The 13,003-nt window shown below is 43.0% G+C and overlaps 2 protein-coding genes across 3 annotated transcripts in view; both read left to right on the forward strand.

Annotated features, from left to right (window-relative positions):
- Window positions 1–8,853, forward strand: part of mta2 (metastasis associated 1 family, member 2) — a 45,787-nt gene extending 36,934 nt beyond the window's left edge. The window contains exons 7-18 of one of the 2 annotated variants that reach the window (XM_017427065.3): window positions 37–139; window positions 686–785; window positions 1,046–1,234; window positions 1,925–1,999; window positions 2,108–2,166; window positions 2,265–2,365; window positions 3,627–3,766; window positions 3,864–4,092; window positions 4,224–4,313; window positions 4,558–4,676; window positions 4,778–4,920; window positions 6,321–6,431. In XM_017427065.3, coding sequence (XP_017282554.1) covers window positions 37–139; window positions 686–785; window positions 1,046–1,234; window positions 1,925–1,999; window positions 2,108–2,166; window positions 2,265–2,365; window positions 3,627–3,766; window positions 3,864–4,092; window positions 4,224–4,313; window positions 4,558–4,676; window positions 4,778–4,920; window positions 6,321–6,372 — 1,400 coding nt within the window. In that variant the 3' untranslated portion in view covers window positions 6,373–6,431. Of the gene's footprint in view, window positions 1–36; window positions 140–685; window positions 786–1,045; window positions 1,235–1,924; window positions 2,000–2,107; window positions 2,167–2,264; window positions 2,366–3,626; window positions 3,767–3,863; window positions 4,093–4,223; window positions 4,314–4,557; window positions 4,677–4,777; window positions 4,921–6,320 lie in introns of both variants that reach the window. The other variant, XM_017427066.3, reaches the window with a different exon arrangement.
- Window positions 8,854–9,707: 854 nt separating this feature from the next.
- Window positions 9,708–12,966, forward strand: cth1 (cysteine three histidine 1). The gene is made up of 2 exons (XM_017427011.3): window positions 9,708–10,159; window positions 11,749–12,966. The coding sequence occupies exons 1-2, from the start codon at window positions 10,151–10,153 to the stop codon at window positions 12,640–12,642; spliced, it is 903 nt and encodes a 300-aa protein (XP_017282500.1). The 5' UTR covers window positions 9,708–10,150; the 3' UTR covers window positions 12,643–12,966.
- The last annotated feature ends 37 nt before the right edge of the window (window positions 12,967–13,003 follow it).

Below are 13,003 nucleotides of genomic sequence, written 5' to 3' on the forward strand. Positions count from 1 at the left end.
TGTCGGACCTGTTCTGGTCGTCTCTCTCTCTCTCAGGTGAATCTGATCCCCGTATACAGGAGAAGCTGGAGAGTAAGGTGTGGGACCCCAACAACCAGCTCAAAGACTCGCAGATCGACCAGTTCCTGGTTGTTGCAAGGTAGCACTTCCCTGCCATCTGCCACCGGGCTGCATCGCCAGCATTAGATCCTGTTACCATGGCAACTTCCAAACCTACCAGCAGCAGGGCCACTTTTCTTGAGAAAATCAATTTATTGCTGCCACTCTGTTTATTTATTTGATTTGGTCTTTTTTTCTTCTTCTTCCCTGTGCTAGTTAATTTAACAACGAGTTGCTACCTAAACCTGTAAAGTTAAAGCTGTAGGTGTGATGTGCAGTAGATTATTTTAAGAATCTTCTCTTTGATATACAATAAAATCCAGTGTTGGATTATGTGTTTTCACTTTAGCTGGATGTCTTATCGTAATGCTACCGTATCAAATTGGATGTTTGTGTTGTTAGCATTCAATTTTATTTAAAAGAAAAAACAACCTAAAGTTAGATTTTGAGGAAGTCCCAATCTGCTGCTGATTGTAACTCCTCAGGTCAAAGACTCCCTCTAGTGGTTGTTTTCTGAAAGGCACAGTTACCCAGCCTGAATGTTATTTCAGTTTCCCGCTGACCGGCTGTGATGTGTTTGTTACAGAGCTGTGGGCACGTTTGCTCGGGCCTTGGACTGCAGCAGCTCGATCCGCCAGCCCAGCCTCCACATGAGCGCAGCTGCAGCCTCCAGAGATATTACTCTGGTGAGACACCCACTCTCAATAAACATGTCAAATAAACCTATTAAATGTTTGAAATCAACAGATAGTGCTAAACTATTACCAGGTAAAGCTTAAAGCAGTGTTTTGTATCCTTAATGTCCTGTTTCTATTCATTCACAACAAAATGTATTGTTTTTATCTGTGTTTTTGCTTACTATATAGTTAAAACTGCACCATAACATTCTCATATTAAATGGTTACTTTCATCAATAACAGCTTGTCCTCGTCCTCTCTTGTGCTAGTTCCACGCCATGGACACATTGCAGAAGAACAGCTACGACCTGGCCAAAGCCATGTCCACCCTGGTTCCTCAGGGCGGCCCGGTTCTGTGCCGCGACGAGATGGAGGAGTGGAGCGCCTCGGAGGCCATGCTGTTTGAGGAGGCTCTGGAGAAATACGGCAAAGACTTCAACGACATCCGCCAGGACTTTGTGAGTTTCCCCCACGTCGCTTTAGAACTCTGTGACAAAACTATGAGATGACACATGTGAATGGCTGATTACCGCTGTGTTCAGTCAACTCTGAGTATCTTCACCTGGAGTTATGCTCGTGTGTGAGTGCAATAAAAGTTAAGATCAATGGAGCCACGGTACCTCCATTTATCATTACAACCACAGAAAGAAAGGATCCAGGCCGGTTCTCTAATTACAAATTAAATAGGTCACATTCTTTGAATAAGCTTATTAGTCAAGATGTTGATTTATAAAAACAAAAATCTGTCTGAAGATACAATAAACTGGTCTGATGTGTATTTAAACAATATAATCTGGAAAGTAGGCTTATAAATATCCTTACTGAACACAGTTAAGGTGGGAGGATTTTCACACATGACAGATGTTTATGTTGGAACAATATTACAAGTCCTCACAGGTATATTTGTACTTACAGGGAATAAAGAAGACCAAATGAATGACATTTAATTAATGAAGCATAAAGAATTAATCTACATTTTTATGGTGATTGTGGGATGTTTTAATCAGAAAAATAATTTATTCAAAAAATAGTGGGCGCACATCCGCGGTGTGTTATCCTGGATACGTGAGGCTGGTGAATGTTATTGATAAATGAGGAAATAAGGTTAGTGAAAAGTTAAAACTTCAGATTTTTTTTCTGTCCTCCAGCTGCCCTGGAAGTCTCTGGCCAGCGTGGTTCAGTTCTACTACATGTGGAAAACTACGGACCGCTACATTCAACAGGTTCTACAGCAGTCCACTCAGCACCAAAAACACAACTAAGTTTGTGTTTTTATCAGTTTATCTATAGTAAGATTTGTTTTTTGCAATCTGCAAATGTTTTTCTTCCAGAAACGGCTAAAAGCAGCAGAGGCAGACAGCAAGCTGAAGCAGGTGTACATCCCCACCTAGTGAGTATCAGCTGCTAAACGCAGGATCTGCCTGCAGCTCAAAATGCTTTCAGAATAACTTCCTCTGTTTTTTCTCCTCATTGCTGCCACTTCACCAGCACCAAACCCAACCCTAATCAGATCATGGGGCCAGGCAGCAAGCCCGGTATGAACGGAGCCGCAGGTTTTCAGAAAGGACTCAGCTGTGAGAGCTGCCACAGTAAGTACTGAGACAAAAACCACAAGGACTATGACAGTCAATGAAAAACATTTTAGGTAGGGATCATATAAATGTAGTTTTAGTCTACAAATTGTATAAAGACGCTGTTTTTTTTAAAAAGAAAAATATTTATAAGGCATTAAAGTCTCCGGCATACTTCATAAGAAGTCACAAAGTTGGTTTGCGGTCGTGTGGTTCTGAGCAGTTCTTTTTCGCACACACTTGGATCAGATCTCCCAGGAAGCTCCTCCCTCCTCCTGCAGCGTTAAAACAGGTTTCTTCCAACTGGCTTCTCAGCTCTCCTGTCATTGTACAGATTTTTGCTTCCCTTACTGCGATCAGACGTGTTTATTAATCAGACTGAGACAGTAGTCACTGTTTGGCTGTTGTAAATATGACGGTGAACAATAATGAATGAATGATGGGAACATGTCCCTACGCTGCCCGGCCGAGGAGCACTTCCTCCCGGCCACCACAGCCATGAAGAGCCTCCTGTGTCTCTGAGGTCTTTTTAAGTTCAGAGGTTTCTAAGTTTTGTTGAACAGCTGTAAAGACGGCTGTATTTTCTAACAGCATCCAGCTGCTTCTCATAAGCTCATAAACACGCCCACAACTAATTCTGACCAATCATACAACACTTGGCACAAACCCCTGTGAGAAACAGTTCAGCCCGGGCCTTGTGCTGTGAAGCTGCTATGAGAACAAAATGATGCAGTTTTCGTCACGCAGCCAGGTGACTGAGAGCCGACTTTGTGACTTCTCATAGAGGATGGAAAGGCCTTAACAAAATCTGACATTTTCTCCTGAAATTAAACAGTTTTTTGGTGACTTGCATGGTTATAACCAGTTCACTTATTTTTCCATTAAAGCAGTTAACATGACAGAATTGGACATTTTTGACGTTTTTTCCAGCCTGTAGTATTTAAAATGTTATAGTATTTTTAAACGTTTCAAGTTTTGAAATTCTCTTAGTATACCAACCCAATTGACAACACATCCAAAACTAATGATCTACCTGCAGAGACTTGGATGACAAAGTTATATGTCAAAGTTGTTTTTTTAAAAGAGTAAATGTGTATATTACACACTTGTCTTCTGTTAAATCTCTTATTTGTTTACCAAAATGTTTGTGCACCTTCAAAATGCCTGAAACCCCTCAAAAATCCACATAAATTATCTTTATATGTGTTTTTTTAAAGACAACGAAACAGGAAAAGGTGTTAAATTTGCCATTTTATTTTTTATCTTCTATGCAACTCAGCGGCCCAGTCTCCTCAGTGGTACGCCTGGGGTCCTCCAAACATGCAGTGCAGACTGTGTGCTTCCTGTTGGATCTACTGGAAGAAGTACGGCGGTCTGAAAACGCCCACACAGCTAGAGGGAGCCGCTCGATCTGGCTCTGTAAGTCTAAAATCTACAGATGACCGCTGCGGATCAAACGCTGTCGCTGATAGTCTCGAGCCGTTTTCATTTCGTCTCCACTGCGCTTTCTGTCCAGGAGTCAGGCCCTCGTGCTCACATGACACGACAGGAAGTCCAGGGCTTGTCGCCGTTTACCCGCAACGAGGGGCGAGCCAAGCTGCTGGCCAAGAACCGGCAGACCTTCATTCTGCAGACCACCAAGCTGACCCGCGTCGCCCGGCGGGTGTGCGAGGACATCTTGCAGCCACGGCGTGCAGCACGCAGACCCTACGCTTCTATCAACGCCAACGCTGTCAAAGCTGAGTGTAAGTGCACGCTCAACACTGTTCCTGATGGATCTCAGCTGCAGAATGCTTTTACATGTTCGGTGCTTTCATCTAAAGTGGATAAGGGGAAGGTCAGATCCACGTTTGACTTGATGTGTCCGTCTCTGCAGGCATGATCAGGCTGCCCAAAGCCACCAAAACTCCTTTAAAGAGCAAGCTGGTACCTCGACAGTCGCTGGCCGCCATAGTGAAGGATTTAGGTGAGTCGTATGACCGGGACACCAAATGCAAAATTACTTTAAATAATCTGTTGCTTTTCTGGTTCATAAACACAGAACATAAAATCCAACTTAGTCTATTAACTCAAAAAATATCCCAGGAAAGTAATGGGAAACCAAAACAATAATTGAATTGTACATTAGCACAGTTTGGTTTTGGCTCCTATGTAATCATTTACTTTGTGGTTCGTTTTTCATAATCTGAATGGGTTTGTTGTGCCTCCAGCTGTCTCAGCTCCTTTGAAACTGAAGGCATCCAGAGGACCCCCAACACCCATCAACAGAAACCAGGCCAGCCAGCCTCGAGTGGCCCAGAGCCTGCTGGGAAAGAGAGGTTTTGACGCGGTCAGTGTTCCTCCTTTCGCTCTGTATGTTGGGATAAGGGCTGTTCTCTGGTGGCGTGTCACAGAGTGGCGGTTCACTCGTGTTCTTTCACTGGTTCACAGGCTACAGGGGTGCCCTACCCAGCCAATGGGAGGCCGTATACTTCAGGCATGAGGACCACCTCCCAGTCAGTCATCAAGCGGCAGAAGGTCAGCCAGGGAGAAGCTCCTAACCCTGTGGTGTTTGTGGCCACAAAGGACACCAGGTACACGTTATCACAGTGTTCTGTTTCCACAGAACACCATAACTCCACGATTAGGAGAACTAAATGAGATGATGCTTACAGTGGGTCGAAACTGTTAAACCTTCCTGAAAACCCATTTGTCTGTACAATATCTCCCTCCGTGATTTGGTTAGTGTAGTCCTAACTGAAAACCCGCTGAACCGGTGTGGGGTTAAATCTGATGTAATGCCTCACTTACCCACTGGGAGGAGCTGCTTGAAACGTATCATGCTGTGAAATACTAGTCCCTTTAACTAAACACTTTCAAAACAAGCCTGAGAGGCAGGAAGAAGGTGAAAGGGCAATAATGTTTTTGCCTATGTGTGCACATTATTTGTTTGTCCTGTTAGCAAAATATCCCTCGAAGCACGGGGTGAATTTTAACGAAACACCCAGAAAGTCAACGAATGAGCATCTACAACTGATTGGCTTTTGCAGTCAAGATGGCTGCCACAATCACCTGATGTTAGAAAACACAAAAGCGAGTCAGTTTTTCAGGTATGGAGCTAGTTTGGTGTGGTAGTAGCTGAGAGTCGGTCACCACATATAGTCCAAGTGCTAATAGGTTGTATGAAACCTTGATTTAAACCTTTCCCAACTACTGAAGTCAAAATATCTCATGCATAGAATAATTAAACTTTCAGGAAGGAATCACCAGATGAAGACCCACAACTGATTAACTTTGAGAGTCAACCTGATTCAAGATGGCTGCCACAGCTCATCTCAGGAGGTTAAATGGATAGTACTTTTTATGAATATGAGCTTCGGGAAGATGAGGAGGAAACTGAAGTAGGGCTTCATCAGAAGGTGATTCTCTAGCTCTCATATCACAGTAGTTTTTAAATATCCTAGATGTAGAAACAGAATAAAACTCCTGAAATTCGAATGTGGTGTCACCCTCCATGCCTTAAGGCAGAGTTTTAGACTGAGATCATCTCATGTTAAACGATGATGCCGTTTCAGCCATTTTGGTCAAACCTAAAAATTAACTTTATATTCAGTCTCATGTGAAATGACAAGATGTCACACTTGGAGTATGTTTTATGAACAACTCAACTACCACAACACCAAATTTTATCCCAATATCTGTAAATCTGACTGAGTTTTGGCTGTTTTTGTGTTTGCTAAGGTCCCTTATCTGTGGCGATCTTACATTAGATAATCAGTAGTACATATGCAGTGATTACTTTCTGCAAGTTTCATTAAAACTTGTACAGTAGCTCATGAGATATTTTGCTGACAGAAACGCACACACCAGCTCATCGCCCGCCTTCAGGCTGCGAGCGATGAAGAAATCTGACATGTTTTGTAAATTCTGATTCAGACCTAGTGTGTATGTATCGTCAGTAGGATCTAAAATAGTTTTTGTTTCTTTGCTGCAGAGGGGAAGCCACACCTTCAGTCTCAGAAAGGACAGACTTCGGTCATATTTAGTTTTTGCTGGTCTTGTTCCAACAGGGCTCTGAGAAAACACCTGACCCAATCAGAGATGCGCCGGGCAGCGAGGAAACCTCACCTCCTGGTCCGGATCAAGCTGCCGCCGCCACCCCGCCCCCTGGCCATGCCCCTTGTCCCCTCGAGCACCAGTGAGCCCATTGTCCTGGAGGACTGAAGGGGACGGGCTGGGGGACATGTGACAGGACATGGGTTAGGGAGGGTCTGTGCTTCAGTCCTGTCTCACAGGCAGCACAGTGCGCCATACAGTACTTTTCTTTTTCCTCTTTTCAGTGTCAGATTTCGTTAGTCCTTATTTTCTTCCCTGAAGCCCTCTATTTCAACACACACACACCCATCCCACACACACACACTCACACACACATACAGTCTGATGACAGAACATTTTCGACTTATTATTAAAAAGCAGATCCACAACATTTTGGGGTTGGCAGTGTCTCATTGCAGGTCCCGGTTTATTTTTACAGCCGCCCGGTTTTTAAACGTGTCATTCAGACGCTGATATTTCTCACCCCAAAATAACGACGACAGAGCACATTTTGTTTCTTCTCCCATGTTTTCTGTTTTTTTGTAAATATATGTAGAATTGAAGGGGCGGCGTCTGTGAGACTGCTGCAGCAGGCCAAAGCTGCTCCCCCCGATTGGAAGATTTCAGTCTCCGTTCCACCTTTACAAAATCTGCCTGCCTGTGATTGCAGCAGCAGCAGCAGGAGGACGCGGTGATCGGACAAGTTGAGGACACGAGCTGGCAGATCTGCGGTCTGATCCACCCGCTGTTTGAATTTGGTCTGAGAGCGCATCATTACCCGAGGGTCAACCTTTTTTGGGTCCTTCATCAGGATGTCAAACTGTCGAACGAGCTCAAAGAGAGCTCCGTCTGGAGGCTAGAGAGGAGCGATGGTTTGAGTCTGCATCGGTGATGTTTCCCATCCATCAGGCGGCGTTCTCCTTCAGAAACATTCAACCGGAGGAAGATCTGGCTGCACATCCTAACAAACATTCCACTTTTACCCACATCGGTGTAAAATTGGTTTATTTTCAAATTAAATCCTTATTTATATATACAAATTCTGATTTGACTACCAAATTGGTATTATGTTTTGTTTTGTTGTTTTAGTTTTGTTAATTTTTAGACAACCAAACTTCAATCCCCTTTTTTAGAACGACGTATCAGGGCCACTCAGAAAGAGAAATAAATGAGGAGGAAGCATTTTCTTGTAGTTTACTGTTTTTGACATTAAAATCCAATTGTTAAGATTCAATTCAAGATGTGGAGAAAAAAAGTTGGAATGATATTTCCAGATAACGTCAAAATATTAATTCTAGGGCAAAAAATTTACAGAAAAAAAGTCACCAAAAAAATAAATAATAATCATATTACTGGAAAAAAGTCTAAATACTTTCAAAAAAGTCTAAATAATATTGCTGAAAAAAAGGAATATTTACAAAAAAGGGGAGAAAATGAAGTAGAGTTCACTTCCTGCGTTGGCTTGAAGAACAACTTATTTTTCCCTCAAGATTAAGGTTTTTTGACTCTTTTCTCAGCATTGCAACTTTTTTCTATAAATAAAATTTAGCCTTTTTTCTCTCTTAACATTCCAACTTTTATTTTGAACTTGAGAGGCCAAAAAAAAACAATCTTTCTCCTCATTTTTTATTCTTCTGAGCAGCCCGAATACACAAATGTCCACTTGAATGAGGTTTTAGGTACAGTATATTTTTTTAATTAAGCTGAAAAGAATGAAGGTTGACAACCACTGTAGTAATTTCTGATGGTTTTAATGAAACTGACATTTTTATTAACAGCTGATTTAAAAAAATAAAGCAGCTGTGAAATTAATGTACAGCCGAGACTGAGGGCCAAACTTTTTGGTTTTTCTTAAAATGTTAACCATGAATTTCTTTCATGTGATTTTAATGCTCTTTTTTTAAAAATGACTCAGAATAGAAGCCATGTTTTTTTGTATGTGTAAGTAATCTTCTGCCACCTCGACTTGTTCTTTTATCCGTGTTGTTTCCCTCGCTCTGTTCGTGCCGGTTTTAAACTACTAAAAGTTAGTTGGAGGGCTGAGTCTCAGCAGCGTCTGAGGATTGCTGGTTTTACATGCAAGTTTGATCCCAATGTGATTTTTAGTTTTCTTTAAAAAGAAATAAGTGGACTGTAGCTTATGCCAAGCTGTATAAAGTGAAAAAAAAATTTGGCCTTTTTATTAAAATGTAAAATGTATAATTGTGCTCCAGAATCGGGGAGTTGTTTTGTCACAGACACACACAAGTCATTTCACACCAGGAGTGACCATTAAAAGGGACGGGGCCTGATTTTTGTAAGGGGAGAGACTAACAGTCTACAGGTAAAACTTTTTCTCAAGTGTTTTTTTTTTGTTTGTTTGTTTTTTTTTTATTCTGTCTGTATCCTTAAATGCAACTTGATAAGAAAAATAAAGGTTTTCATTGTGGTCAGACAGGCTCAGTCGCAGCACTTTTTTTTGTCTCTTGGTCTTCATACTTTTTGTAAGTCTGTCATTGTCCGGCGGGGGGGGCTCCCTGATGAGACCAGTCACATATATGTAGTACTTATTTATTTATTTATTAGAGCCCTTGAACCAGGCAGTTGCTTCCTAATTTACTGTATCAGGGTGACTGGAAGTCAGTCTTTGAAAATAAGAGAAGGAAAGACGATGTGTTTCAACAAATATAGGATTCCTGAAACTCTTTTGTGGCTTTAGGTTTTGCTGTGCCACCCCATTAAAAGGTTTCTGGGAGCGCCGCTGCCTGTTGTAAGGATGGACACGTGGATATTACAGCTGATGTACATTTTTCCTTCCGTACTGCTGTTAGTTTATTTATTTTGCTTGGCCAAAAATAAAAATTTGGATTTTCACTCTCAAATTTGTATTATGCTAAATTTACAAATCTGAGTCCTGTGTTTTTGTTTGTTTGGTAAATGTTTAGATTTTCCTTCATGATGTCTCTCAGAAAGGTCGTCTCGCAAATAAATTTTATCTAAACGGCAACAAAAATGCACGACTTTCTTTTGCAGCCAAGGTTCCTTCTTTTCATTTTTCTAAAATTGACAACTCAAACTATTGTCTGTGGGATATACTGTTTATTATTCACCATTTATTACCTCAGCTGTTTGCTTACTGCAGTATATAATTAATGCATTGGTCCTTAACCTGTGGGGCTGTTCATTCCGGAGGAACCACTCTTATTTTTGTTTTATTTTAATTCAGGGGCCTGATAATTACAAGCGGAACTAAGCTGAACACGTTTCCAGTCGGACTTGTTTTTGTGACGGACGCACACCCACCTGCTCCGAACAGCAACACAAAAATATAATGTCGGAATTTTTGACACAATGACAGTAAATTTAAGAGCACCATAGAAACGTAGAGGGGATTGTATATAATTTTTTTACACCAATTATAATTTAACCTGAGTTTAAAGAAGCCCTGATTTATTTATTTATTTATTTTTTTCAAAAAGTTGGAAAATTCCTGCATTAACGTAAAAAGAGGCACGTCTCCCCTTCCTCGTGATCCACCTGGGACGTCATTAAGTGAGCAGAACCAGGCGCGTGCACGTGGCTGGCGGCTGGCACACCTGATGTTAATTTTAACATCAGAAGGTCAAATGTTAACAGAGGCGCAGCTGCTTTAAAAGACAGCAGGCGCGTTTGAGTGTGTCCTCCAGCAGACAGGGTGCAGGTAGTTCAGGTGGGTCCTGCTGTAACCACCACTAACACCTCTGAGCCGCCATGTTTGAGGTAAGACATTCACTGAGTTAACAGGCCGGCAGTAACCACTGTCGGGTTTATGGGTGTCTAAAAGCAAACAATTAATGTTTGGGAGTCTTACTTTTTAAATCAAATGTCTGTATTCGAGCTCTGAGAACTCCTTTTCACATTTGTCTAACTTTGAGATTTAAACAACATTCAGCTTTTTGTAGCTGAACTGCATCAACATCATTTCTTAGGGTTGTTGTTCATGCTCCTGGTCAGATGAGTTTGTCTCAAACTGATGCTGCTGATCAGCCCAGCATGGAAGCTGGACCTGAACCAGCACAGGAAATGTTGCTGGAACTTGATCAGCTGGAACTTGATGTGGTAGTAGCTGAGAGTCCTCCATCACACCTACTGAGTGTGCCAACTCTCATGAGATCAGGTCATTTCCATGTTCTTAAATGAACAGTATTTTTGTTGTCAGACCATAAAACTTTGTCCCAGGGTCTCTGGGGCCCCTCTGTGTGGTTTTTGGTGAATTCCAGTTTGGTTTTCCTGATCTTCTTGCCCATGAGTGGTTTGAATCTTGTGGAGCAGCTTCTGTTGAAGACTTCTGGGAGCAGTAGGTGGTCCCTTCACTCCTGCCCTCTGCAGGATGTTCCTGATGTTGCTAACAACTAGCTCAGGGTTTTTTCTTTGTTTCTGTAGTCAGCTGCTGAGCTTTGCCTTGGTCTTCCTGTTGGACGTCTGTTACTGATAATGTTCCAAATGGTTCGACTGGCTATGGTCAGTGTTTGACAAGTCAAATTTATTAATATAGCACCTTTCAGCAACAAGGTGGTTAAAAGTGCTTTACAGCATGAAAATACAAATTGTGTACAGCTTCACAATTCTTTGTTTTCTACTTATAAATGGCTCTCTAGTTTTTGTCTTGCGCCTCTATAAACTGTCCAACAGATAAAACTCAAAACTAAAACTGACTTTCAGCATTGTTTATTGTTTGCGTAATAAATGGAGTGGGTTAATCTGAGCAACAAAACACCTGCCTGTCACAGGTTACAATACTTCAGCTTACCTAAAAATATATTTGTTCTGTTACAAATGATGCAAAGTTGGGCATCTGATCCAGACGTAAATGTCCAGAAACTTATCTGAATGGTTGCTCTGGTCTCATAGTCATCTTTTGACATCAAACCCAAATGTTTTCATTTGACAGTAAAATAAAAGGAACTGGCCTCACTGTTCAATATGTTTACAGGAGCATGGAGCTCATGAACCACTGGACTTATCTGAATAAAGCTTCCAGGAAATGATCAGAAGTACACCTACTGATTAACATGTGGAGTCAAACTAACTCAAGATGGCTGCCACAGCTAATCTGCATTAACAAACCAAAAAATATCCAACTTGCTGAGTTTTACAGATGAGTTAAAAATGTGGTGCAGTAGTAGCCGATTTGTCTGTCTGACATTTTGCTTTCATCACATTAAAGGTTTGTTTAAAACTCTGCCATGAAAGGTGGTGGGTGATATCTGTTCCTTTAAGGAATGCTAGGTTTTTGTTCAGTTCTGAAAGATTGAAGCTGAATTTATGGTCTGGTTAAATTAATCTGGTTTAACTGTGTCCTCCTCCAGGTCACTAGCGAGGACTTGTTCCTGCCCTCCTGTCACGATGAGGAGCTGGTGGACAACCTGCTGTGCTGCGAGGACTCTAAGGACTGCAGCACTGGAAGTAACCTGTCCCTAAGCAAGGCCCTGCTCCCCCTGGTGGACTCCTCGTCCCCTCCCGACGTCCCCTGGATGTGCTCCACCCGCTACAAGACGGAGCTCTGCACCAGCTACTCGACTTCCGGCTCCTGCAGGTACGCTGAACGCTGCCAGTTCGCTCACGGCCTCCACGAACTGCTCGTCCCCTTCCGCCACCCGAAGTACAAGACGGCGTTGTGCCGCAGCTACCACACCACTGGCTACTGTTACTATGGCAACCGCTGCCTGTTTGTCCACAACCCCTCTGAGCAGAGGCAGGTCCACCACCGCCGCAGGAACGTCCCCTGTCGCACGTTCAGCTCCTTCAGGGTCTGCCCCTTCGGCACGCGCTGCAACTTCCTGCACGTGGAGGACGGCGAGGCGGGCAGCGGCGTTTCAGCCGGCAGCGAGAAGCCCAACTGCTCCCAGGTCCGAGCGCAGCCTCGGGAGTGGAAACCCCGAGGCGCTCTGTGCCACACCTTCAGCTCGTTCGGTTTCTGCCTCTACGGCACGCGCTGCCGCTTCCAGCACGGCCTCCCCAGCAAAATGAGGGGCCCCGAGCAGCTGTCCCCCAGCAGCTCCGGCTTCTCGTCGAACGGTTCGACCTCTTCGTCTCCTCCGTCAGCCTCGCCCGTCGCCACCCCGTCCCCAGAGGCGCTGGTCCACAACGCCTTCACCTTCTCCAGCCAGCACCTGAGTGACCTGCTGCTGCCGCTGGCCCTCCACCTGCAGCAGCTGGAGGGCGCCAAGACCCCGGAGGTCTGGGACAGCAGGGCTCTCTGAGCTGCCAGCCACTTCGAAACCACATCAGCACTGAGCGCTACAACTATTTAATATTTTATTTTTAATGCTTGGTACTTGAGGGTATTTGCCAATTTGTGCCTCAATTATTATTATTTTTTTTTTATTATTTTGATCAGAGTTTGACTTGTCTGTCAGCAGGTCAAGCAGACCTGGAACTGTTCAGTTATCAGTCCAGGATCTCTGAGCAGGAAGTCTGTGTCCAGCTGACTTTTTTTTTTTCTTCCCTTTTTTAACTGTACATTAACAAGCTGCATAAATGAATTGTCTGAACTTGGCATTGTAAATAAACAATTTTTAAACTAACTTTGTGTGGATCTCTGGTCTGTGCTGAAGGGGATGT

The sequence above is a fragment of the Kryptolebias marmoratus genome, linkage group LG7, assembly GCF_001649575.2.
Source record: "Kryptolebias marmoratus isolate JLee-2015 linkage group LG7, ASM164957v2, whole genome shotgun sequence".
Taxonomy (NCBI): Eukaryota; Metazoa; Chordata; class Actinopteri; order Cyprinodontiformes; family Rivulidae; genus Kryptolebias; species Kryptolebias marmoratus.